This window comes from Amphiprion ocellaris, chromosome 15 (genome assembly GCF_022539595.1).
Source record: "Amphiprion ocellaris isolate individual 3 ecotype Okinawa chromosome 15, ASM2253959v1, whole genome shotgun sequence".
NCBI lineage: Eukaryota > Metazoa > Chordata > Actinopteri > Pomacentridae > Amphiprion > Amphiprion ocellaris.
In genome coordinates this window covers 18051616-18079269 of record NC_072780.1, presented here as the reverse complement: position 1 = coordinate 18079269, position 27654 = coordinate 18051616, and the positions used below count along the sequence as shown (strand labels likewise).

At 39.7% G+C, this 27654-nt stretch overlaps 1 protein-coding gene across 2 annotated transcripts; it reads left to right on the top strand.

Moving 5' to 3' along the window:
- Positions 1–27654, top strand: LOC111583889 (hippocalcin-like protein 4). 2 transcript variants are annotated; one of them, XM_055017967.1, is made up of 5 exons: positions 20–160; positions 14299–14334; positions 18982–19155; positions 20960–21175; positions 21266–27654. In XM_055017967.1, exons 3-5 carry the CDS (start codon positions 18994–18996, stop codon positions 21461–21463), a joined length of 576 nt encoding a protein of 191 aa, XP_054873942.1. In that variant the 5' UTR covers positions 20–160; positions 14299–14334; positions 18982–18993; the 3' UTR covers positions 21464–27654. The 2 variants fall into 2 exon arrangements, with proteins under 2 accessions (XP_023148909.1, XP_054873942.1); XM_023293141.3 differs by lacking the exon at positions 14299–14334 and having other exon boundaries at positions 1–160.

The window sequence follows — 27654 nt, the reverse complement described above, 5'->3', positions numbered from 1 at the left end:
TTCATCTTCTTCCAGAGAGAGGTGAGTTAACACGAAGGTGATTTTACATGAGGGAGCAACTGTTTGGGAGCAAAACACCGCCGTGACTGTAGCTGGGAAGCAAAAAATAGGCTTTTGTTTTCTAGCTAAAGGAGCTTGTTCTTCTTCCAGACAATACAGGGTAAGTGGAGGACATTTTTCCCCTTAAATTTGTAAATGGTCTTTCCCCCCGTCATGTTAATGAGTACAAGTGTTGGCGAAAATGTGTCAAATATGTCTGTACTTGCTAACTAACCAAGGCAAAGAGTGATGGGAAAGGAGGTCTTGTACGTTGTTTTGCTGGACTGATATCCAGATAGCAGAAACTGAACTCTTAACCTTAGTGCCTTACTCTTATTTAGCACTGCAGAAGGGGGAAGTCAGTGTCTTTATAGTTGGACAGGACTGTCTACTTGAGTGGTGAAGGGCTGCAGTGTTTTCCTGAAGGACGCTTAATGCTGTTGAGGTAATTGAACTTAGGATTATGTTATAAGAAAACAGACACTATGGTGAGCATGTCTGCCATGGTGAAAGCAAACACTATCACCCTGGTAGATGTTACATTATGTTCAGTCATTTCTAAAGAAAAAGCTGGTTTCTTCTGCATACATCTGAAAATGCAGCTTGAGAAGTCAGAATGTCCTTCATGCTTTGGGAGCAAATAATGGATGAACAAAATAAGGCTACCTGTGTGTCGCATAACTGAAACTCTCTCTTCTCTGCATGCAGAGCATCAATATCATGACATAAGCATGTAAATGGATGCTGATAATGTGGTTATCGGAGCATATCTTCATGTGCTTAGAGGCTCTGAATGCCCTCTGAGTGGCTACTTGTACTAAATATCACAAGTGCGTGTATACCAGGGGTCAGTGTTTGCAGAAGACGTCTGCAGCTGCGAGTCCGGCTGTTTTGCCTTTCAAAGTCATTTCTAGTTGACCTGTGTGAGTGTGCAGAGAGGGGAGAGACAGAGGCACACAGTGGGCTGAACTGGTGGTTTAGTTCCATCTGCATCATCCAATCCTCTGGATGACACCAGGACCCGCACAATCAATAGCACCAGCTTCCAATGTGTGTGTGAGCTTGTTCACATTACTGGCGGCCTGAATGCAACTGCGCATCGCACAGATATATCAGATGAATTATTGCATCGTAGTATTTTACTGTGTGTGTGTCCATGTATTTACAGTATATACATAATGTAGTGCTCAGTGTTTCATATACACAAAAAAAGCAGCGCAGCATTCCAAGAAAATGTAAAGATGCAAATTATTGTGCACACATGCGCACACACATCTGTGATGATCACATGCATGACAGACAGGTGGTGACAGTGGCAGATCAGTTTGGCTCTGTGGCCCTTTGGCTGCTGGCCTTAAACTGAGCAGGTCTTCAGCACATGATGGCAGATATAATACAGTGCTGTGGTAGACTGATAGTTCACAATCTTGGCTCCTGGTTGAACCAAAAATAATCTTATGTTGCTTTACTTCTACTCAACCCACTTTTACACTCTCAGCAGACTGTGTATAGTCCTCAGGAGTCAGCCTGTCTCAAGTGGTGCTGAGCATCCCACGAGGGAGTCATTGCAGTGCCACAATTAGAATCTTTTAAAGGTCCACCTTCTCTTCCAAAATATCCCTGCAACCATAACACAGTCATTTTTCATACAATTTTTTTATTACCTCTAAAAATACCAAATCAGTAGCTGTTTTCAAAATATAAACTGCAGGAATGTTGACATATTGTGTACACCCGATGTTTACTTCTGCATCATACACTCAACAGAACAGAAATTATCATTCTTAATCGTCTGAAATTGCCCCGGCATGTTAAGATAGGACAGGGAGTTTGAAATCCTCAATTTGAGGGGAAAAAATAAATGAAGCCACTTTCATTAAGATACATCAGCTCAAAGTTAGTTTTAAATCAATTGATGCCGAAACTTGAGTTTATTTTGCACACAATATTAACTTGATGTAGTTACCAACATTATTATGTAAACCAACCCCATTAAAATAATTTTTGAAAGTTAAAATGTTTGTCTTTATCAGTGAATTTCACTTTTTTTCATCTTGCAACCATGCATTTATATAAGTGGTTGGTTTATAGTGTAGATACAAATGAATTACACAATTCTGTATTTTGAATTTTGGTGGTCTATCTTAATATTTGGATCATGTATTGTGCTTAGAACTGACAAAAAAAAAATTGTACGTTATTGTTAGCGCCAGTGTTCAATGCTAAAACTCCACAATTTATTCTTCCTGGTGCGATACCTTTGTTGATGAATACTTGTATAGAAACAAGGGCTTCCACTGCTTGTTTATCCTTCACTGATTTCAAAGGAACATTTTGTATTCTCAATAAATGTTACCAACAGCAACAAAACTAAAACGTTTGATGTCTGTTGTACAGCTTTTGAGAAATGTGCCACAGAGGCATTTATAATCTTGGTGTTTGTGTTCTCATCACAAAAGATGAGCAACAGGCTGTTTGCTAGAGACGTGGTGGGTTGATTGCTTGAACTTTGCAGTGTTGTTAGACATAGCCATAGCTGCTCTGTTGTTTACAGCAGTGGGTGGAAAGTAGCTAGTTACACATAACAGCTGACTGACTGACGGATCGCTGCATAGGAAAACACATTATTACAGCTACATCCTCTACTCTGGAAAGACCTATTGATCCACATTCTGTGGAGTACAATAATATCAGCTTGGAGCAACATGTTACACTACAATTTCCTGTATTTGTCTGTGCATGTGTGTGTGTGTGTGCTTCTTGTTTTTCCGGTGTTCTCTGCTCCTTTTTTCTCTTCTACGGCGGTAGATGAATAACACTGTGGCACCCCTTTTCACCCCCTCTCTCACTCTTGTGTCTCTTTTTTTTCCTCTGCACATGTATCACTTCCATTTTGTTGTAAGCCTGTGGCCAGGTGTACTGTGCATCTGTCTCATGCATCACTGGCTCAGTGTGTGTTTTGTGTGCATGTATTTGTGTTTGTATGGGAGGCTTTCATGAGCTACTGCATGTGTATGTGTCACTTGACTGATTGATTCATCCATTCCTGTCATATGCTTTATTAGCCAGGGAGACAGATGCTGGAATATAAAGACGAGAGTGTGTGTATGTGTGTGTATGTCACCATCACACTCCCAGCTCCTGTGAGCTCATAGTTCAGCTGATAGTGGTTGAGCAACAACAAATGAATGTTGAGTGAAGGAGTTGGGCATCACAGGCAGATGACTAATGAACATCCACCGTTATCAATGGACACCATTGACAGAGTGTCCTCCAGTGGCTTGACAGATCCAGTAAGGTACAATGGAGAGGTAACACACACCAGCAACTGTTTTAAAGAATGGATCTCTTAAAGGAAAAAAAAAAAAAAAAAACTTCTTAATTTTTGTCAGGAGACAGTTTAAAAGGTTGTGTGGACAAGCATCTACACAAACTGTGTGGCACATTTTAAAAAATAGTGTAATGACTTTGATAGCATGCTGTGTAGGTGAGCCTTGACACTGACATTGTCCCCAGGAATGAATATGAGTGTGAATGGTCTGTCTTATGATAGATTGACAGTCTGTCTGGTTATACCCTGCCTCTAGCCAAGTGCATGCTGGGAGTGTGTTATGACTGTGAACACAGTGGTTTAAAGTGGTATATATCACAGAAGTGGTTTTAAGAATGGTTGGGTGGTCTTGCTGTAGCAAGGGAATTATCTTTTATATCAGATCAGCGATAGCCTGTGGAAGTGCTTTTCTGTTTGTCTTAACCCTTTAAATGAATAGTTTTTCTGACACTATTACAACTCTCAGGTTGCTAGCAACATGGGATATATAGTAGGCAGATTAAGACATATGCTTAATAATAAGCTTTATATGCTTTCTGTAATATTACAAAATGTCACCAACTGTTTGTTAATTCATCTATTTATTATTGTGTGTGTTAATTTCTCATTGATTGTTGAAATACATCTGTGTAATCTGCAGTTTTCCAAAGCCCAAGGTGATCCAACAGTCCAAAAGCAAAAGACATTCAGTTTATTATTACACTACCATGGAACAATTACTACTGTTCCAGCCAGGCCTGGGGAATAAAATGATAGTGACATGTGCCAGTGATAGCAATAAGAAAACTGGCCAGTAGAAACATTAAATGCAAAGTGCCATGAAAGCACAGAACAAAAATGCAAAGTTAATTTGCATGAACAGACACCAACCATGCTCACTGCCTGGCTCATGACAGCCCAAAACCTGTTGATAATGTCCCCCCTTCGCTCTCTATCACTCTCCCTGTAGCTTCCATGTAGGTGTCATGAAGCACACCAGGGCCTCATGACAACCCTGTTTGTGCTCCTCTGGTGGAGGCTATGACTCAGTAACTGAGTGTTGATGAACTGGGTTTTGCTGTTGAACGTACCTGCATTTCCTCAGCAGTAACTTTCTCCAGGTAAGAAGAGTCTGTTGATGTTCCATCAGAGCAGCAAAAATAAATGCCGAGGATATACTGTAGTTTTATCCCAGAAACTGTCTGCTTACATGGGCAAGACTTTTTGAAGATTCAGGAACTTTCAGGCTGGAACAACACTGGACTCTGCTGTTAGGTCAAGTGCGTTGTTGTCATTTGCAGCATAAAATGATAAGGATGGAGCAGCCCTAGGCTTTGTTGTTCACTTTTGCAATGATGACATCTAGATGGAATTTTCTGTAGTGTTTTTGATGTCAGTGTGCTATATTTCTTCTTCCTGGATCTTTGGACCTGCTGTGGAAACAGACATAGCAATATGCTAGAGGAACCTGGAAAATTGAAGCTCTTAAAACTTTTGGTGGCAAAGCATTTTTACATTTAAAAATGTTTTAAATGTATATTGAACAGACTTTATGCAACATTTTAATCAGCAAATAAGTTCTGTGATACCACTGAGAATAACACAGGACACTTACTCTGCAAAGTGCTGCAAAAAATTGCTGAGGTCATAGGAGGCTAAATAAATGCAGACCTTTTACCATTTTTCTGTGAAATATGTGTTTTCCTTAAAACTGCATTAAAAATGCAGTGTGTAGGATTTAGTAGCACCTAGCTTTGAGGTTGTGGACTGCAACCAATTGAAGACCCCTCCCGCACCTTCCCTCTCCCTTGCCCACATAAAAACGTGAAAGGTCCTCTCTATAGCCAGTAATTGGTTTGTCCATTCAGGGTTCACACTTGGAAAAACAGAAGTGCAACAGGGCAGGCTCCATGCAAGAGTACCCACTCCCTCTGTAGAGCTGAAGGGCTCAATCTAAGTTAATCAAAATGCAATAAATCGTCATTTGTAGTTAGCCTTATACTAATGAAACACTAATAAATGCTATTAGATCCCCCTAAATCCTTTACACTGGTCCTTCAAGTGATTTTTGACTTAAAATAAAGCAGAAAGACACCAAAGCAAAGCAGTACAAACATCAGGGATATGCTGTTATGTTATTATACAATAGAAAGCAATTACCTACCTAAACATTTGATATGATAACTATTTATCATGACTTTACCCATCACAAAGTATCCCTCTGTATACAATAAGCAAACAGATGTACAAGCATATGCCATTAGCCTCTCGAGTTGAGAGTGGCAGTAACACTTAATGGATAAAATAGATTAATTAAAACCTTGCAATTTTGACTCTGATGCAGCTGCCTGTCTATCTTTCATCTGGTTACATGTCATGGGTAATAGCTAACCAGCAATGAAAGATCAATGCTGAAAATTTCTCTTTTAGGTAAAACAAGAAAAGCACTCAGAGAGCGCAGTACTCCACCAAGGCTGCTCAGACATTGTATTATTTCAGACGGCTGAAATCTTGAAATAATTTGTGGCAGAAATCATGGCACCATAGAATGTGGCCATTTAATATAGATGTACACACAAACAAAATGACCTTGTGCTGAGCACAGACGTGTGTTATACATGTGTACGTTATGTATGGATACCGAATCGCGTGACCTAAATATGTAGCGGGTGGCGGGAAATGATGGGGCTTGGAAACAATCCTCACAATTTAATCAGTTGTTCCTTGTATTCTTTCCGATGGGTAAGTCCCGATAAGTCCGCAGCAGTGGATTTGTAGTAGGATCGCAATCATGTGATCTTCAGCAGGCAGCTGACGTAGTGTTCACTTGTTGTCATAGTTACAGTGATGCCATGCTGCTATCTCACAATGACACAGAAATTTTAACAGATCTGTGGATCTATTTACTATAAGCCGCATCACTGCCAAAATCTAATAAGTTGGTGACTGTGTCATTTCTGACCTTCCTTGAAAATTTCATCCAAATCCGTTAGTCCGTTGTTGAGTAATGTTGCTCACAGACAGACAGACAAACCAACACCGATCGTAACATAACTCCACCAAGGCTCAGCCTCCTTGGCGGAGCAAATGCAAAAAATAAACATACAAAGACATCTCAATAATTTTTTGCGTCATTCTAAATTTTGACACCAATATTTTCATTGTTAAATCAAATGTACATCAGTTCTAAATATTGGTTATTGGTGTTATTGGATAATAATAATCAGTATTAATAATGGCGTTAGAAATACCAAATCAAGCGACCTCTCGTCAGATGCAGAAGTACTGGGAAGTTTTTCACATGGTGAGGAATACATTGTGAATTACTACATTTTTACTAGAAAGAAAGCAAAAGTAAAAATAAGTCAGGGTCAGCGTTTGCTGAGTTCATGTCAGTACCAAAACCAAGTCCAAAACAAGCAGATATGCTGCCAAAATTTACAGAAGTCCACCTCAAGGTCGTAGACACTAAATACATGACTTTCCAAATATAAAAATAGCTCAAGGAGTTTGTGTTCTCAAACATAAATCTATCTACAGAAAAGCTCTGTTACATCGGCCAGTACTGATATATTTCTCCATGTAAAATGCAGTTTTGTATTAATCATTTGTTTAAGTATAAATACTTTTTTTGCAATACCGTGTATTTGTAACAAAGCAGCTAGATTATGAAAACGTATTCTCCATGTCTCCTATCCTTGCCATGTACAATTAGTACGTTTTTCATATTTTTGTGCTACTGAGGAAGTAAATAGTAGAATTTAAATTAACCTTCAACAGCACTGAATACAAACTTCCATTATTATTGTGTAGGTAGTAAGGGTTTAACATTTCACCTGCTGTCAGTCTCAGTTTCAGAACGAATACCTGTAAATGGTAGGGATGGTAGCGGGAGTAGCGCTTTGAGCACAGGAGCGCTGTGGGCACTTGTCCCATGCTCGGTTTCCCCTGTTGCCTTCAACTAGTTTGAACACGCTACACAATAAACATACTATGTGTGTTTGTGTATCTGTGTGTGTGTGTGTGTGTGTGTGTGTGTGTGTGTGTGTGTGTGTGTGTGTGTGTGTGTGTGTGTGTGTGTGTGTGTGTGTGTGTGTGTGTGTGTGTGTGTTTTTACGGGGCATGGGTATGTTTGTTCTAGAGACTGTTTGTCTGGTGCTGGAACACCTGAGCCTTGCAACCAAACAGTCCTTCACCAGAGCTTATCTAATATAGGAAAGTGCGTTTTTGTCCATTTAACATGTACATGTGTGTGTGGCATTTTCCCACTTATACCTGAGTTTGTAGGTGTTGCTGGAATATTATTAGCCACACTTTACAAGGCTGTACAGCGTTTGTTATTACGTAGACAGAAACAATACCTGACAATTAGCGCAGCACTCAGACATGAGTCACCCAGACTTCGGTAAATGTGTAACAATTGTAGCAATAAATAAAAAACACAGGTGAATAACTGATGTTTTTCGAGACAGGAAATAAAGGTTAGCTGAGAGTCTGACTCATGAGGGCACATGCACACAGTCGTTTTGTCCCCCATGTTTCTCCCCAGGCTCGACATGCTGCCTGGTCTTAAATTAGCATTTGAACTGCACTGAGGTGAGCAGCGTTTCTATAGCGATGTACCCTTCCTGCTCCAGTCACCAGAGAGATGTATGTAAATTAAAATAATATGGAGACCACACTGATAAGAAGTAACACCTCATCACAAATGCATCCTTTCATAACTCTAAGTACTTACATAACTCCTCATTCACTTTTTTTTAAAGTTGACTTTCACTGGTTATGAAAAACATTGTAAGCACTGACTGCTAAAAACTTTATCCAAACATACAAACCTCCAGTACAGTTATTACAACAACTACTTTGTTTACTAATAGTACTCACACTGATAAGCTACTGATGCTAGACTGGAACTGCTACAATTGTGGAGATATGATTGAACTCAGTAAAATAATTTTTATGTATATTAATGTACATGAGGAGCGGGATATATACATAATATCTATCACAGTACATGTGATTTTATGTAATGATATACTGAGGAAAGGCACGTCTGTGTCCTGATGCTTATCATGAAGCTTCTAAAGTCATCCTGTTAAGGCAGCTTTTAGGAGAATTTATATAGAACTCAGACAAGGTGTGGGCAATTAATTGCATAACTGATAATTAGGGATGTCCAATATTATCGGCCCGATATTGGTATAAAAATTTATTATCGGTATCAATATCGTTATCATTTTTTTTTTTGCCTATCATGAAAACCGATAAAATAATGCCTGGATTTCGCTGGCATTTACCGACGCACAAATGATCACATCATTAAACTGCGTCATGAAACGTGTAAACAACTGTGCCGGATTTCCAGCACGTGGCGCTGGCGTTTTGCTCGAAAAAAGAAAGATAGGACTACATTGCCAGTCGAGTTCGTCTACCATTAGAATGAGAGGAACGCAGCTTTTGCTCTCAACCAAACTAATATCACTAGCCAATGGGAAGTAGAGTTGGGGCGGGTCTTAGAAAGACGTTGAGATCCAGTTGCAGGTGAGTCCTTTGTTGTCATGGTTATAGTGACGCAGTGATACAGAAATCTTTAACAAGTGTTATGTGTTATGCATGTGTACATTATATGAATACCGAATCACGTGACCTAAATTTGTAGCAGGCGTCGGGAATTGATGGGACTCGGAAACACCTCCACAATTTAATCAATTGTTCCTTGTATTATGTCTGATAGACAAGTCCCGGTGGATTTGTAGTACGATCGCAATCATGTGATCATCAGCAGGCAGCTGTTCAGTTGTTGTCATAGTAACAGTGACTCCGTGCCGCTATCTTGCAATTGTGCAAAAATTTTTAATAAATCCGTGGATCCAGACTATAAGCCACATCACTGCCAAAATCTAATCAGGTAGTCTTTGTGTCATTTCTAACCTTCCCTGAAAATTTTATTTAAATCTGTTACGCTGGATTCACATACGCCGATCGTCACATAACTCCGCCGCGTTCCTTGGCAGAGTAATTATTTGAAATATCATATAAAAGAACAATGTGTAAGAATTTGAAGATGTCATAAAGTTTTGATATACTGTTTTCTAGCAACATATCTTAAAACTGTCAAACAAATTCCTGGATTGTAGTAAAAAAATAGCTATAAGAAACTTCTTACAATTTTCATGCATTAGACAAAACAAAGTAATGCAAAATTACATCGTATTAAACACAAGTGTTTAACAGAACAGTCAAAGCTTATGTCCAAGAAAAAAGGTAAAGACATAAAATTACCTACTTAACCTAGAGACTTTTTAGACACTGCGCTTCTTCACTTTTTTTTGTAACAGTTTTTTTCAGTCAAGTTAACATTTCAGCTCCTTTTTATTTTCCAGAAATAACAGGATATGTGTAACAATCCTCTTTTTTTTCTTCAGCAATTGCAGAGTCTGAATCTGTACTGCAGTACTGCAGCAGCTGGCTTCTCACATGGACATGGGGAGAAAACAGGTGTCTTGGCTCTGTTTAATTATATCTGTTCACAAGTGAAGCTAAGGTTTGCTAATTAATATATCCCATTTGTTTCATTTGTCAGCACCACAGTTAAGTGACTTTTTTTTAAACATTTTATCAGGTTGTGTCCACTTACTTCTACTGTTTGTGCTAAGCTAACCAGTTACTAACAGCAGATCAATTTAGAAGTGTTACCCATCCAACATGTTTCCCAAAATATTCTCCACATATTCCATCAAGACTACTCAAGTCTTGGTGGTCAAGCGTCAAGTAAGTCAAGTCACGTAACAGTCATGTCTAAGCCATGTCTCTAGCCCCTTTTTTCAAGTGTACAGCTCCTACCATTAGATAATTAAGTGGTATAAACAGTATAGTTACATAAACAGTAAGATAAAATCTCAATGGCAGATATTTGCAATATTACGTGTAAAATAATTGGATTTATGCTCAGTGCAATGAATGTCTTTCATCATTGTAAATTAAAGAAAAAACTACAATGATTTCAATTTTAATTAAAATCATCAGTCTGGATTGCAAAATTGTATTAGAGGTCGACATAATGCAACCATGCTATCACAATCCTATACTATTAGTATTAATATTTCATCATTTATATGCTTATAAGTACATTTTTAAAAAATAATAAGCACTTTAGCATGAAGAAACTGAATGAGAATTCAATCCTGTTGCAAGTTGTCACAGTGTAATGGCCCTCTCTTCGGTTCAGCAATAACTCAATAAACAAATAGCAAATAAACAGGACAGATAAATGATCAAACACAGAGCATCGTGTTGGATGTGGAAGACACTGGCCTGCATTTAGATTTTCAATGCAACCCCCACATCAAGCCCATATATCAGTCAGCTCATTGGTTAGGTCCAGTTGGCAGAGGGACTGTTTCGATTGGCCCAAAGCCTCGTTCTCTGCCGGACGACGGTCTGGCAGTGAGCCGGGCAGCTGTTGTCAAGGCGACATATTGTTCTACTTTATTTTTGATGTTTTTCTGAGTTGCCATGAAGACCATTCAGATTGTGGTTTATAATTCACAGCGAGCTGGCTGTCCACCTCTCATCAGATTTCTCCATCTTGCTCTACTCTGTCCCTTCACTGTCTCTCACACACACATACATACTTCACAGTGCAGTTCATAGCAGGGCTGGTATTGGACTGGTATCCTATTGATTGCTCTCCTATTGCTGCTATGGTCCATTGGACTTTTTCCACTCTCACAAAGGTTATTGCCATTGCCAACACACAACACAAACACACACACATCCATGTGCACACACTGGAACTGTATGGCAGGCGCAGCTTCCCATTTTTGCTCTCTTTCCAACTCAATTACAGCTTTTGCCAGCTAATCATTTTCAGTCACAGGGACACCAACACATTTTTCCCTCTGGGCTATGTGCGGCTAAAGCCACCGTGCATGAGCCTCATCATAATGACGGTCTATTCAACCTTGTTTTCTTTCTTGTGTGTACCTGCTTGAGTGGAGAGAGTGTTCGTAAAGGAAAACTGTTAGGACTGTAATGTATTGTGAAGGATAATTAGCGTGTTTTAAGTTTGGGTCAGAAGCTGATGAAGCTGCAAATAACAGAAACACCTCTTTATATAATGCACAACAGCAGCGTAAAGTGCATCGGCCAAAATGATCATACAGTTATATCTCTTAAACAGTTTCAACAAGAACCTTATCACCTTCATGAAGGTTGGACTAGCTGCAGGATTGCGGCATTTGACACAGCTATGTGTATGTTATATACTGGTAACTCCATGTAGCATTATAGTACAGCTTGTCTTAGCATGACTGAAACTAATCTTAATGATTGTATACAGACCTTTAAGCAAGCAAGAACGATTGTTTGCTACCTGTTTTCCACAAGAAATTGCATTGCACAAAGTTCGACATGCGATGCATCAGTGGCATGCAGTAAAATAGATTTTCTGAAATATTTTGATAACGGTGACTCTCAAAAAGTTGCTGGAATGAACTCTTACATTGAAACATATTACATCCCAGCAGGATTCAAGATTTCTCTGTGTCTATTATCTTATGTCAAACAACTTGAAGGAACTAAACAGGTCTTGAATTACAGCATGGTTATCTCATAATTCATATCATGAGATATATTTTGCTTCATGAGAGCAAAATAAGACTGAGTCAACCATCCTATCATTCACTGAACTGCTACTATGCTTGAAAGATACAAAGTATCATTTTACTTTTTAAGATTTGTCTTTTTCTTTTTTTTTTTGCATTTTCACATCTTCGTTGGATAGTTACAGTAGAGAGAGATAGCGCATATTGGGATCGAAGCAAAGACTGGTATTTGTCTCTGCTCTCACCAAGGAGGCACTTTAACATTCACACAGTCTTATATTCACGTCTGTATGTAGCAAAGTGCTTGCAATGTTGAGTTGGTCATCGTTCAGGAGAGCAGGGCTGCAGCACTACCAGGCTAATGTGGACAAAGTAAATGTCAGTAAAGACAGGATCAGCTTTTCATGGATACCCTTCATTAAAATATATCTGAATACGTCTGTTCCAGAGGACCGACTCGGGACATTCCTAGTGATTGTAATCGTGATCATGGTCAGAAAGTTGTTTTAGAAATGTGAAATAACCAACATTCTAAGCATTGAATTCCTATGTTTTATTGGCCCGTCCATCGGGCCTGACATTTTATAACAGTGCCACTTGACTTCCCCTGACAGCTCATATCATAATTACTACAATCTGCTGGATGACTTTTTCAAGTAAACACATATAATTTTGGAGCACTGACTCAAACTGCTAATTCTGTCAGTGTTCTCAGGGGGACAGTCTTTTACAAGTCATATGTCAATCTGAGAACCTTGAAGTATAAGCCCTCTTGTGATACATCAACCTAACAAGTGCCTTGAGTTTGACAAAACAGCCATCAGAATGTAAGCTTTAGCACAATGGACGCTGACATGTTTAACTAGCTTATCCAATCAGAGAGATCGCCATGAAGCTGAGCTGACAAATACACACTCCTACACAGGGACACACTCAGAGCCTCCCACGCATTAACAACTCAGAATAGACTTAGTGTTTACTATCAGTCTGACAGCTGGAATGAACATGCATTAAGGCCCCTTCAGACTCAATAAGAGACATGTCTTTCTCTATTGAACGCCTGCTGGGACAATTTTCAACAAGCTCTGCTTATCTGCCTGCCGTCTCACATCTCTCTCCGTCCTACCATCTTCATCACTTTTCCCTCCCTGTCTCTCTCCTCGTCTGTCTGCTTGTCCTCTCCCTCAGCATTGTGAATCCAGATTGAGTCATCCTTCTTGCATTTTTTTCTACCTCTGCCTCTTCATCTTTTCCTGCTGTGTCCTTCCTCCTCTCTTATCACTTCCACGTCAGTGTCTAAAAGTCCATATGTGCGAGACTGTCGGCGTGTGATAGAACTAATATACTAATATGTCCTGCCTGTCCCTGATTGAAGCTGGCATGTTTAGGTCTGGGTGTGTGGATTTGAATGTGTGTGTGCTCGGGTCTCCGCCGTGTGTTGACGTGAACAGAATGTGAAAGACGTCACCGTTCACAGCAACAGCTTGTTGCCAGGCCAATTGATTCCTTTCGTGGGAGGTGCAGAGCTGGAATTCAGGGCTGTACATGCGATGGATATTGAAGCGTTCAGGGGATAAAGTCATCCAGATGTTGTGACTTTGATTGCATTAAAGAGCATAAATAGGTGTTACGGCCACCGGTATTTGTGTGCCGCCTGGTTTCTGGGGTTGTGTCCTGTTAGGCGTTTGTGTGGGGAGATTGCATGTGTGGGTTCAGCTGTGGCTGGTTTCAGAGTCTCTCCGGAACCCCAGCTGCCAGCCATTCCAACTGACGACTCCTGAGTAGACGACCTGCACTGCAGCCTTGTTCTCCCCGCCTCCCAACCTTCCTGATTGGGCCGTGATCCAGTTCCCCTCCACCTCTAACCAACCAGACCACAGCCATCACCACACCTGCAGAGTATATACCTGCAACCAAGCTCTTTGTCTGTGCGGCTGGTGTCTGTGACCAGTCTGCCCTGGTGCCTTTCTGAGAGTGGCATATTGTTTGTATTCCTGTGATGTGTTTTAGTCTGTAGATACTTGTGGTGGGTACTACAGACACTTCAGGCTTCTGTTGGCAGCTGCTAATTTGGTGTGGAGCCTACAGCCTCATTGGAGACTGAGGCTCCAGTTAGCAGTCCACCAACTTAGTGAAGAAGCTGGTGTTTAGAGTCTTCATAAACTGTGTGTTCAGAATGTGAGTTTCTCATGGAGTCTGACAGACTAAGAGTTTATGCTGCCCCTACTGAAATTGGTCATTTTGGAATCAAGTATTGATAATTGAAATATACGAAGATTCAAAGATCCCTCTTTACTTCTTTTTGAAACAATAAAAATCAGCTTTGCCTGTTTTATCCTGCAGAGAACTTCATAGGACTGGAGCCTATCTCAATATAAGGTGAGAGGTGAAGTATATGCTGGACAAGTCACCAGTGGATGACAGGGATAACACAGAGAGACAGAAAAACTGTGCGTGCTCACATAGCTATTGCCAATTTAGAATAACCAGTGAACCCACCATGTACCCATGCAGGCATAGGGACAACATCCACACGGAAACTCCAAATTACCAGCAGGTTTGAACTTCTTGCTGTGAGGCAACAGTATCAACCGCTGTATCACCATGCTGTCTCACATATAGACATCATTTCAGTACATTTTCTGACATTAAATCATCAATAAATGACAACAGAATGAGACTCCTTGACTGCTCAGTATCCTTGTGCTGTATCCAAGTTTTGAGATCAGTGGCTTCCAGCTGGATCTCTAATTTAGTCAAACAGATTTGACAGTTTGGGGATCATCATGTGAAATTCCTTACCTGTAGAACATGAACTAGATCCTGACTGAGAACATTTTAAACTGAAACTGATTTTTATAGAGGAATCTGTCAAGTAGTCATACATCATCTGGCGCCTCTTGTTTCTTGTGCTTTTATTCTGTTGTAGTTTATGTGTTTTGTGTTTTGCACAGTATCTCATGTGCGTGTTGTTGGGTTTTATGTTTTCTACAGGTCATAGGAATGGGCGGTATAAACTAGCTGAGGCTAGAAATGCTTTAGTGTATTGGACAGGTTCATAATACATTGTGTATTGTAGAAATCACTTGTCCATCAGATTGTGTGAGCATCTGTAAGTGGTGCTATTTTTTTGTCTGCCTAGAACTGGTGGATATTGCTGCCTCTAATTCTTATATTCATAGCAGACTCTCCTCCTGTGTGCAACTGAATTATGAGTTTTCTTTTTTTACATTTTTTTTTCACTTAGCTGAAGAATGGTAAATGTAGAGCTGAGGGAAAATGTCTAGTTCTATAGTTATAATACTCTATTTTTTTAAACTGTAAAGGACTCCTTTTATATTATATATAGCTGATGACTGTTTTAAATCACTAAATAAACTGTAGATGTGGTCAGTGATTCAGGAGTTCTTTATCCATTCTTTTGTCTGCCTTACTATGCTTTTTTCCCAACACAACAAGCACATCTTTATTCAAAAACAAACACGCATTAGTTTAACATACAGCACACATGCACACATATTTGTATTTTCATGCACTCAGATAAGCATCACTTTCTCCAAGGCAGCCGAAATGAGAAAATGGTATAGGAGCTGGTGAATCTGTATGCTCGGTGCTTCACCTCGATTCCCCAGAGATCTGACTTGTTTGCTCTGAGAGGCAGCCTAAGCCAAGAATAAGAAACACCCAGGGTTATCTCCACATAACCTCCAACGCCTGAAAACTCTGCCACAGTAGATTTCTTCTTCAGCAAGATGAGCTAGCAGAGACCAGAGGACGCAACCTGGGAACAATTACAATGACCCTACGAGTTGTCTGTTTTGCTGGCATGTGCAGTGTTTAATTAGATTTTTTCAGATAAGATAAGTTTCCAATGTGCTCTCACCTGCCTAGTTTGCACCTCACGCAATCCTTCCTCCGGAAACTCTATTATCTGCTACATTTGCTTTCCTAACAGAGGGATAAAACTTCATCCCCCTCAGTTGGAGCCAAGAAACAACGTTACAGCTCTGTGGAATATGTGTGTGTGTGTGTGTGTGTGTGTGTGTGTGTGTGTGTGTGTGTGTGTGTGTGTGTGTGTGTGTGTGTGCGCGCGTCTGTGTTCCCAGGAGGGTACAAGCTAAAATAAATCACTTGTGGCACAAGTTGGTGTGCTTGTGATCTGTTTTTACTGACGCAGTCAGTGCTACCCGAGTGGATACTGTCAATGATTTAGAGATGGTTAAACTTTCATTCCAAATGTCTGCTGCTTTGGGCAGACAGTCATGCAAGTTTAATGAATTGAATACCTATAGTTTAATGGAGGTCCCTTCAAGCTGACCTTCTCCCACAGGGAAGAGTGCTGCTACAAATGTTTCTTCCACAACATTACAATTTTTTCTTCACCATCATCTGTCTTCTTGCATCCTGCAGCAGTTAACTGTGTGTGTGTGTACATAAGCAGTGTTTGTGTCAGTGCTTGTTAAAAGACCCTCTAACATGTCCATAAGGTGTTTTTTACATTCTAGAAGACACGTCATGTACTTTGAAAATCTTCAAAAACACAGACAGACTTCAGGGTTGTATATATAACAAACATAAAGTTGGGACTTTCTGTATCCTTATTCTTCTTCAGAATAGGTTTCCAGTTCAGACATGTACAGTTAAATGACTTCATTGTATGGCTTGGAGTAGTTATGGCGTGTTCAAGAGTCACAGCTAAGCTGGTGTGTCCAAGCTGCAGCAAGTAAGGAGGGGCCCAGGGGTCGGTTGATTTAGTTTTTTTCAGGACCAATACTGAGACAGACTGTGAGAAATCATGGAGAATGATAATATTTATTTGGAACCAATATACATGTGCTGTTAAAATGAAGTTTCTGGTTTCAAAATTAAGAGCTGCAAATAAGAGAGAGGCTTTAAAAGGGGCTTAACAGAGCTGCACATTTAAAAGGTATACAGTTCAGTCAAAGCTGTTTTGAGACAGGAAGGAAAAAAGCATATATAAAATAAAACATGCAACTTTGATACACAGAGATGAGTTTTGGGTGTTTAATCAATGACCAGAGGGGGACTTTAGGTAATGCATTAGATAAATCTTAAAACTGATGACGCACAAATGAGACGCCATTTAAAACCAAACATCCCCAGTCGCCTCTAAATGGATTCAGTGTCACTGAGCAATTTAAATACAGACTCCTTTGTGGAAATGAAACACTTATAATTGCCATTTCACTGTTCACACATGCTGAGTGCTATTTTAACCACTCTAAAAGAGAAATCCAAATCTAAGATGCTTGTATTGTATATTATGGGGACTGTATTGAACAGATGAAAATCCACCTGACCTGTTTAGTGTTAAGGCTTTGACTCTTTGATTGCAGCTGCATTTATATGTGTCATCCATTTTACACTGTCTTTATAGCTGCCTTTCTTTTCTGTCAAACAGCTGTAAGCACGTTCTCTGAGAACTGAGAAACATCCATTTTTGCTTTTGAACTTGATAAGATCACAGGTGACCTTTTTTAAAACAAGTTAATGCTTCAGCAGCCGCTTATTGACATCTTTTATTGCTCTTTCTCTAAGCGCTTGCCTCTGCTAGAGTGCCTGCCACTTGTCATGGGAATTCAAAGTCCAACATAATTCTGCGGTTTGCAGTGATTTGGGGTTTAGCTGCCTCTTTCTACATGACTCATTCGCCATAAAGTACGACTGGGGGGATATTTCAGCCACTAAACTGCACTCACACCAGTGGGATTTGTGGCCGCTTTGCTCAGCAGTGTCGGCTGTGTCCTGGTGTCAAAGTGTGAAAGCTGTCAGACAGAGCTATGAGTCAGGAATGGCGTCACAAAAGCACTGCAGTGGTCCTCAGCCTTGGGAATATGTGTGTGCTGATGGGGGTAATGGACCATTTTATGGCCAAAATAGCAGTGATGCTATCAGGTGCTTTACTCACACAAAGTGATTACCGAGGTAGAATATCAGTCATTATGGAAATGGCAAGTCTTTTCATAGCATGAACATTTTCTCTGTAATGTATGTGCCCTGCTCAAACTGCTCATTTAGGCAAATCATTAAATAAGTGTCATAAATTCCACTGACGCAGATTTACGTGATTAACAACTACTTTCTGGCTACTTAGCTTAAAGCTGTTTTGGTGACTTTACAGTGTGTGATACACACTTACAGGCACTAGGTGATATTTTCTAAAATTGCAGTGCATTTTAAACTGTGACTATACAGTAGATATATCATATGACATAGAGAAAAGGAAGACTGGTGGTAGAACATTTTGATAGACAAAAATAGCATAATCAAGGGCCTGTAATATAAATTGCATAGTTTGCTTCTTTCTGACTATAAATGTATAGAAAAATGTAGTGATACAGGAAACCTGTTCTAATTTGAACTTTTTTTTCATCTTGTAATCAGTATATGCACTAAAAAAAAAATGTATTATTGAATTTAGAAAAATACCAGGACAGATGATTGCAAATGATTATGAACTAAAACTGAACCAGACAGCTTTGTATATGTGTTTTTTTCTTCTTCTATCAATTTGTGTTAATTCTGGTTATAATGTATACATAATAGTACTATCAACCTATAACTAAAAAGCTGCTTTTCATGTTCCAGCTGTACAAGAATCTCTTGATTAAATGCTTTACTCTGATTAGTAAACGTTGCTAATGTGACATAATAAGAAGACATCTTTTACAGAGATGTCTTTGTGGATACATAACATTTAAGAGATATTAAAATTGTTGTGCTGTGAAAACGTAAGAGTAGTATCAGCACATTTTCATAATTCCTCCAACAAATACAGGACTAAATGTCTTGATGATATTTACTGTATATTTTGATACATAAATGCATAAAAAGAGAACACATGCCTCCTCTGTGTGTGTCTGAGTGTAAGTAATTCCTTGTTTGGATCCTTCCTCAAGAGACTGGTGCTGTTGCAGCAACACAGGTGCATTATCGCCGTTGCTGTTGTTTGTCTAACACCTTCTCACCTGTGTGCTCACTCTGTCTCTGCCTTTCATCCCACAGAGGTGAAGCATCATGGGGAAACACAACAGCAAACTGGCTCCAGAGGTCTTGGATGATCTGACCAAGAACACCGAATTCAACGAGGCAGAGCTCAAGCAGTGGTACAAAGGCTTCCTCAAAGACTGTCCCTCTGGCATTCTCAACCTGGAGGAGTTTCAGCAGCTCTATGTCAAGGTGAGAGCAGCAGAGAAGGACCACGGCATACAAGAGATGAATATATGACACTAATATCTATAGTTAAGGTCTTTATGCGTGGGTAACATTATGTTTTTTCCTTTGTTGTCCGTGACTGAAGTATTGCTCATAGTTATATGATGACAAAAGTTAACTCTTTAGTGACTCATACCATTGCTGTGTTTTTACATAGGCACCTTATGTTACAGAGGATAACTAATCAATGTTGGAGTCATAGAGAAGAGGTGGAGCCCCTAATAATACCTGTAACTCTGTTGCTGCCTGAAACTCCTTCAGAATATTCTGGATCTTTTGAAATGCCACAGTGCCACAAAGAGACCTACTGATTTGTCATTGGTTGCATGGTGAAAAGATATTTTTAAATCAGTTTTGCATATCCTCACAGGTTCATTTGCTCCCATTCACTTTTAAAGGGCATGGAAAACAACCGTGGGTTGTACAGGTGATCTGTGAAAAGTTCTACTTGTATAAAGAATATATTTTGAGTTAAGCTAATGTCCTTTGAGCTAAAGCTCTCATAATCATGCAGTGAAAGTGGATCATAGATTCTACGCTATTATTACTCCGCCAAGGAATTGGAGTTATGTGATGATCGGCATACGTTTGTCCTTCCATCTGTTAATCTGTCTTTCTGTCTGTGCGCAACATTAATCAAAAACAGACTAACAGATTTGGAAGAAATTTTCAGGGAAGGTCAGAAATGACACAAGGTGGTCCTTGTGTCATTTCATTAGAATCTTGCATTGATGCAGCTTGTAGTCTGGATCCACGGATTTGTTAAAGATTTCTGTATCATTGCAAGATAGCGGTATGGCGTCACTGTAACTATGACAACAAGTGAACGCTACGTCAGCTACCTGCTGACGATCACATGATTGTGATCCTACTACAAATCTACCGTTGCGGATTTGTTGGGACTTAGAAATCATACAACGACTGAGCAGCCTTGGCGGAGTGCTGAGCTCTGTGAGTGCTTTACTTGTGTTGAATGTATGTTAATGCATCAAATCTGTGGTGCAAAGAGTGCTAAGAAAAGAACACACAAAGAAAAGACACATTACCTGCTGAAACTTGAAGTGGAAACATTGAAAATTGCATGCTCTAAAAACCCAAGGAACTTCAATTATGACATTTTTTTTGTTTGAAGGATTGAAGAGACTTGACTTGGCTTAATTAATAAGTTAGTCTTACTTACCAAATATAGACTTCAGGTACAAGCCCAAAATCTCTGCTGCGCATATCAAACTTCATTCCCCTCTCCTTCGGCTATCTGCATGACAGTTTTCAAAATTTCCTTCAAAATGGCAAAGAAGAACAGCGTCATTTGACCCACAGCAATGTCACAGGGCTGAAGATTGGTCGATTATGTAAATTTAAAGGAAAGTAAACGTCAAACAGGTGTAGTGTAGATGCTTGTATATGTTTAAGCGTTCAAAAGTAAGGCTCACTCTCATGCAATTGTGTCAAACTGGAGCTGTCAAAATTTTTAAAAAATGTAGATTTAATATAATACAAAGACAAAATCTAAATTTCACAGCAGCAATTTAAAAATATGTATTAAAATGGTGCACAATACAATAAGCATATTATCTGAGTTAACACAAATAATTTTACTGCACATCCTTAGAGTCGACATATTTCAAAAGAGATTGACAGTATAGACTTTAAATCCCTCACATGGGTCAAACATTTCCGCTAATGCAATCCAGTATGATCTTGTGGTGCAAAATATATATTTAAACTCATTTATGACAACTTGTTTTTCTAATTTTTTCCTCTGCAGTTTTTCCCATATGGTGATGCCTCCAAGTTCGCTCAGCACGCTTTTCGGACGTTCGATAAGAATGGTGACGGGACCATCGACTTCAGGGAGTTCATCTGCGCCCTGTCCATCACCTCCAGGGGCAGTTTCGAGCAGAAACTCAACTGGGCTTTCAACATGTATGATCTGGATGGAGACGGAAAGATCACACGTATGGAGATGCTGGAGATCATCGAGGTGTGTGTTTGAGAGGAGTGTGACAGGGAATCTGCTCTGTTCATTAAACCATTTAATCTGACTTTTTTTTCCCCCTTTTCCTTCCTGCAGGCCATCTACAAGATGGTCGGCACAGTGATCATGATGCGTATGAACGAGGACGGGCTGACCCCTCAGCAGCGCGTGGACAAGATCTTCTCCAAGATGGACAAGGATAACAACGATGAGATCACCTTGGAAGAGTTTAAAGAAGCCGCCAAGTCTGACCCCTCCATCGTCCTACTGCTGCAGTGTGACATGCAGAAGTAGAGAGGGATGGGTGGAGAAGCAGAGGGAGGGAGGAGGGAGGGACAGGGTAAGTCTGAACTGAAATTACAGAAGGAAGGAGGCTGAGTGAGGTGGAAGTAGAGAGGGAGGGATGCTGCAAGAGGGAGGAGGAGGAGGAGGAGGAGGAGGAGAGAGGCAGGGAAGCTTTTTCTTCCTTTTTTTCTGAGACAGAGATGCCTGGAAATGAGCCATGTTTGGGACACGGTGGGTCCCTGATTGATGCCATTCTTTTTTCTCCTGCAGCACTGCTGCCTCGCTCTAGATGGGTGTCTTTATATATTCAGTGTGATGATCTGTGAAAAACGGAAATCCCTCCAGCTCTGTTTGGCACACACCAAAGAAACGTGGTAGGAATTTAGAGAGGAAATATGTAGTGTAAGTGTCACTCATGCTTTCGCACTGTCAAGATCAGTGCCTGGCATGTGACATTACAAGGCTGCAGGGTGAGTTAAGTGCAAAGATCAGCTATCTTTTTTCAAACACAAGTTTTCCTTTGTATAGTAGTGCATTGCTTGCTCAGCCTTTCTAAGATATTAATGATACATGATGTAATTGCATTTAAGAATAAAATGAAAAGGTTGATACCACTCTGATATTATGCTACAGTCAGGACACAGCTTAGCTTAGCATAGAGACTGACAACGGAGAGAGACAGCGAACCTGGCTCTCGTCAAGTAACAACACCATAAGGTTGCCAGGCCTAAGACTTATAGAAGTCAGTGGTTCCAACCAGGAAATAGTCATTCACATAACTGCTGGTAAAGCCACAACTTCTTGCTTTTACTTATTTTTTTAACCTTTGGATTGAGTGAGGGTAGCTGTTTCCCCCTGCTACCAGTCTTTTTGCGAAGCTAAGCTAACCATTGAACAGCTCCACATTCATAGCTACCAAACGGCCATGAGGGGGGTGATAAACAAACATGTTTCCCAAAATACCAGATGATTACTAATGCTGTCTTACTGGCCACCAGTGTAAATTCTGGCATAGAAAAATCTCATTTCTACGTGCACCCAGTGTTTGGATGCTGTGCACCGTAGGATAGCAGAATGAAGATGGAATGGCATTACACCAACTAAGGACCTGTTGTTTGGACCATATGGTCTGTCTGGAGCAGCAAGTAAGAATCAAATGTCATGCTGCTAGAGAGAAAATTCTGTAAATGAACAAGACCATTAGCTGTGTGTGTGTGTGTTTGTCTTTTATAGTGTTATGTGAGCATGACCTCAGCGTTGTGTGGATATGGGAGGCCAGGATAGGAGCAAAACACACTTTTCCTCATGAAACCAGATCAAACTGCCTGTTCTGCAAGTGTTTGTGCATAAATGTGCAGTCGAATTCATTAGCTCCTCCACAACTAAATTCACAACCAGTTAGACTGCATTTAGAGAGAGCATTTCTCAGACATTACAGCACAATGTCCACATGCTTTGCTCTCTAAGTACGAGGCAGGCAGGTGATGAATGTCTCAGACGGCTGCCTCCCGCAGCGTGGTGAGGCATACTGATATGCTACTCAGAGACTTCTGGCTGTGCCTAAAGCTGTTCCACATTTGATAACAAAATCAATATCTTATCAATCTGATTACATGTGTTTCGATAGAAGGACTCGTAATCAGGTTAGAATAACATCTTGTCTTCCACGTGATGCAGTCTGGGCTGACCAGCAGGAGAACATGCTTCCTTTGTGGCTTTATTTGTGATTATTTTAGCTTATCATAATTAAAGCCCCTTTTGCACAATTGCTCTCTTTCTTTTGATAGGTTTCTATTGACAGGAAAAAATGGTAAAAGCAGAAGTTGTAGTATAATGTTGTTTTCAGCCTGTTTCTTGGGGCATTCATGTCTCTGTGTTGTCGTTCAACACAGAGTTGCTTTAAAGCACTTAAAAATCTTTTAAATCTTAAGAATTTCTAAATGACGTTTATTATTTATGACGAAATTAACTGCAGTCATTGCTCAGACCTTGAAAATAACTTCCTTAAGTATTATTATTAACAATACATCCAAAATCTACTTTACCCTGTTAAGCTATTATGCAAACAGCCCTAGCACAGTGAACTAAATCTGATTAAAGTGTTGCTAAATTCAGATTGCTACGGAAATAAGGGCATCGCCTTTTTTTACAACGCAGACCCACCCAGTGAGAAGACTTATAAGTTGCTTCAAATATTAGATTAAGTTAATTCGCTGTAATAGATCACACTTAATTACTTTTAAAAATGCTGCCCCAGATTTGGGTATTTATTTTTGGGTAACAAGTTTAATTTTAATGAGGTATTACATTATTAGCCGGGCCTGTGTGCGCTGACAATGTATCTATCTCTGTGTAAAAACTCCAAAAAACAAACTCTCACAGTCCACAATGTGATATCGCTGCAAAATAAGAAAAAGACATGCATCCTGACGCAAACGTGGTCATGGTCCGTGAAGACCAATAATTTGAGCACCAGGAGGAGCCACTAGAGCAGCGTGGAGTGGGGATAATCAGGACAGTAATTACAGGCCTTATGACAGAAATGGTATTTCTCAGAAAGGCCAAACCTGCCTCCATGATTCATTGTTGTTTCACATGAAAAGCTGAATTAGCCGCCTCTCCTCTTTCTCTCCCACTGTCCTGCTCTCCCCCCTTTTTTTTGTCTTCTTCCTGCCTAAATGTCAGAGAGGAAGCGCTTTGATAATAGGTGGCCGGAGAGGAACTTTACTGAACTCAGCTCAGATCTAAAATCGATGTGAAAAAGAGCAAAAGGTTGAAGAGGTAGCTCAGGCGGTGTGTGTTTCTGAATGTTTGTGAAGCAGATGACTGGAAGGAGAAATTGCACCTGCAAATTCATTTGTAAAGAGCCAGAAATTCACCGCTACAACCTCTATGTATGCTAGCTGATTAGCTCAAAAGGCTACATCAGATATTTTAGTTTCCATTTTAAAATGAATTGATACATTTTTTTTGGCCACATGAAGTCAGGAAGATGGTACGAATCTAGCTGTATAATAAATATGAAGCTATAGCCAGGAGTCGCTTTGTTTATCTTAGCACTATGATTGATAACATCAGGAAAAATTAAGTTTTGATATAAATTGAACAAATGCAATACAGATATACTGGTGAACTTCAGAGATAATGATAGGCGGCTTTTTAAAAAAAAATTCAAGAGTCAAACTAATTTGCTCTTTCCCACTTCTTTCAACTTTAAGCCTCTCATAAGCTAACCTAACCATCTCCTGGCCATAGCTTCATATTTACCATGATGCACTGACAGAAGACTGGTATCAATCTTGTCATATAACTATCAGCAAGAAAATGAATAAGTGTGTTTCCCAAAACTAAATTATTTCCACGATTTATTATAGTGAATGATGCGCCGATTTTGAAAGGTAGTTGTATTTACAAAAGCAAATACACCCTGTGTTTGTGGTTGGGGTAAAGTGCAGTCCTTCAGTAGTTACAAAAAAATTGAGAGATTTATTCATCTGGCTGTCTCAGAAATGATGGTGGTAAAGCTCATTTGGTCATGGAAAGGTACGAAAGAGAGAAAAAGAATCACAGTGCTAGTGGAGTTTAATAAAGTAAAACTCTTTTCATTTTCATACAATGTCAACCAGTAAAGTTCTCTGTATGTTATATGTTACAGTCAGGAGCTACAACATGCTTGTATCTCCTTTTGTTTGTGTGCAACACGCCTGTGCACTCAGTTTAGGAAAGTTGTTTTACACGGGATCATTACCATTTCTGATTTTCAGACATAAATATTAGACTTCTCTCCTGTCAGCAAATCAGATTATCTCCTCCTTCTCCCTCAGCCAACGAGCATGCTCCCTCCCTAAAGCTACAGAATGAGTTTCCTCTGTGTGATAATGTAATGATAAACCTACATGTACATTGCAATACGACTGTAATCGTATTTATGAATATAAACAATATAATATGTAAATGTACCACTAGCTTAGACTTAATTTCATATGATGACACAGATACTGTGTGTGTGAGACAGAGAGAGACAGAGAGAGTGTGTGTGAGTGTGTTAAATGGCGAGCCTGAGTAACTGTGAGTGCTTGTGGAAGCTCGGTGTGTGTGGCACTTGTGCAAGTGTTCACGTGTTTTGTATTTGTATCATTTGTGTAACAAGAGATGCCTCAGACTAGTTTGACTTTGTAAAAAATTTGAACGTAAATCCTCACAATGAAGCACTGAGTATTATTACCCACAACTACATTTGCTTTTGTGGTCCGCTGGTATACAGTATGTGCCGTCTCCAACGTGGGACACGTTTTGTTGGCGTACTGTTGCAGTTTTACAAGTAATACTCATATATGCTGGTTAGTTTTCACCAAGTGGCAGATCAGTGGTGAGTAGAGGGGTCTTTTGAAATGACCGTTTGTTGGGCAGGAGAAGCCTGAGGTGTGAGCGAGGGCTGTATGTGATTAAAGTGATAAAAAAAAAGCAGTCCTGTGTCACAGTGTCACCCAGTGGATGGAAGCGTAATGCCGCCGCTCACAACTCTACTACTGTACAGTCCCCTTCATTTATTATGTAATGAACATGCCTGGAGATCAAAGCTAGCTACATTATGTAATGCAGACAGCTTTCTCAGATTATTTTCGCTCTCACGGTCGTGTTTTCTCTCAAAAGAAGTGCAGAAATGTGACAGTGGAGTAAGACTGTTACAGGTTGTAAGGTAAATTTAGTTGGTTCATGGAGTGGAGGCACAAATGCAGCCTTGCACACAGAGGCTAAACCTTTCCAGACATTCAGTTGTCTATATGGAAAGGATTTGATTGGTTAGAAAGTTTAGAGCAGCATGTGGAAAAAAAAAGAGTCTGATGCAGAGTTTTTTGTCATGTTACTGAGTGACACTTAAAGCTGCATTAATAACATTTCTCTGTCAGAACAATTTTGGAATTACAGTGTGACAAACCCATTATTATGCCCGACTGTTTTTTCAGGTTTTAAGCCAGTTTTAACTCATTGTTTTGGTTTTACTGCCTACACTTCCACTTCCATCAACCCCATTTCCACAGCAGTTTATAAATGCTTTTCTAAATGCTACCTGCATGCAAACTAAAATTGTTCACGAATTGGTTACTGCCAGAACAAAGACGAAGCAGGTCCAAATTACTAAATTGCTACCTTTACTATGGTTTTTTGTATTATTGTGCTAATATTTGGATTTTTTCAACTGTCCCCAAAACAAAACAAAAGAAAAATATGTTCTGCAGCTTTAAAGCTGATTAGAAAATCCCTTATTTTAATCAGCATCCAGCGATGCAAAGCTTCAAATTCCACTTGGGTTTTCAGATTTTTCTGGAACCTAGAAACACAATCAGCCGACCTTTAAAGATGGCATGAATCATTTTAAAACTTATTGAAATTAGACTGTGTTGTTCCTCTAAAAGATGTTTTTGCACATATTTGAAGAAAAACAAAAAGGTGATATTGAACCGGCCCTACAGGTATGATTGTAAATTGTTTCCTCACAGTTTTTTTGTTTTTCACCTGCTCCATTATTGTCATAGGCTTGATAAACCGTCCTATTTTACAGTTTGATCAGAACACATTGGTTCACAAAGTGGCTTTACAACGTGTTAATCTCCGCACTCCTCTGCTGATTAGACTCTGTCCATCCTCATTAGCACCGTCTCAGAGCGAGACGACCACTTTAACGTTCCCTCCTAAGACTGCAGACACCTTTGGTTTTTCTTGCTCTCTCATCAGGTGATTTTCATGCAGTTACATAGACAAAAAAAATCTGCATTTGCTCTGTGGATTTCATGTGCCAAAGGTGGGTTTGTGTTGCATTTAAAAACTGAAATATATGACTGCTGTGGTTGTGCTAGGTGGAGTTAAACATGAAGTGATGCTGTATTGATCACGTGATGCAATTCTTCAGCTGTCAAGTCTTCAGAACGCTCTGAGCAGACACTCTGAGCTGTCTGACACGAATATAAACATGATTATTCTACTTTTCTTTTTTGACAGGAGATCATTTGTGCTCGGTTGTGCAATATAATTCTAATCTTAAACATTTCTCTAAGATGTTCATGTAAATGTCTATTTGTCCCGTCGGATGATTTTTGCTTTTGTTTTTCTTTTGTTTTCAATATTGTTAGACTCCTAGAACAAAGACAATGTAATTATTTTTGTTACATAGAATAAAACACATGGATGTCGAGAGTGAA

Coding starts and splice junctions, on each gene's coding strand:
- LOC111583889 (XM_023293141.3), top strand. CDS start 18,994: ATGGGGAAACACAACAGCAAACTGGCTCCAGAGGTCTTGGATGATCTG. Junction 19,156..20,959: donor TTCAGCAGCTCTATGTCAAG/GTGAGAGCAGCA, acceptor TTTCCTCTGCAG/TTTTTCCCATATGGTGATGC. Junction 21,176..21,265: donor AGATGCTGGAGATCATCGAG/GTGTGTGTTTGA, acceptor TCCTTCCTGCAG/GCCATCTACAAGATGGTCGG.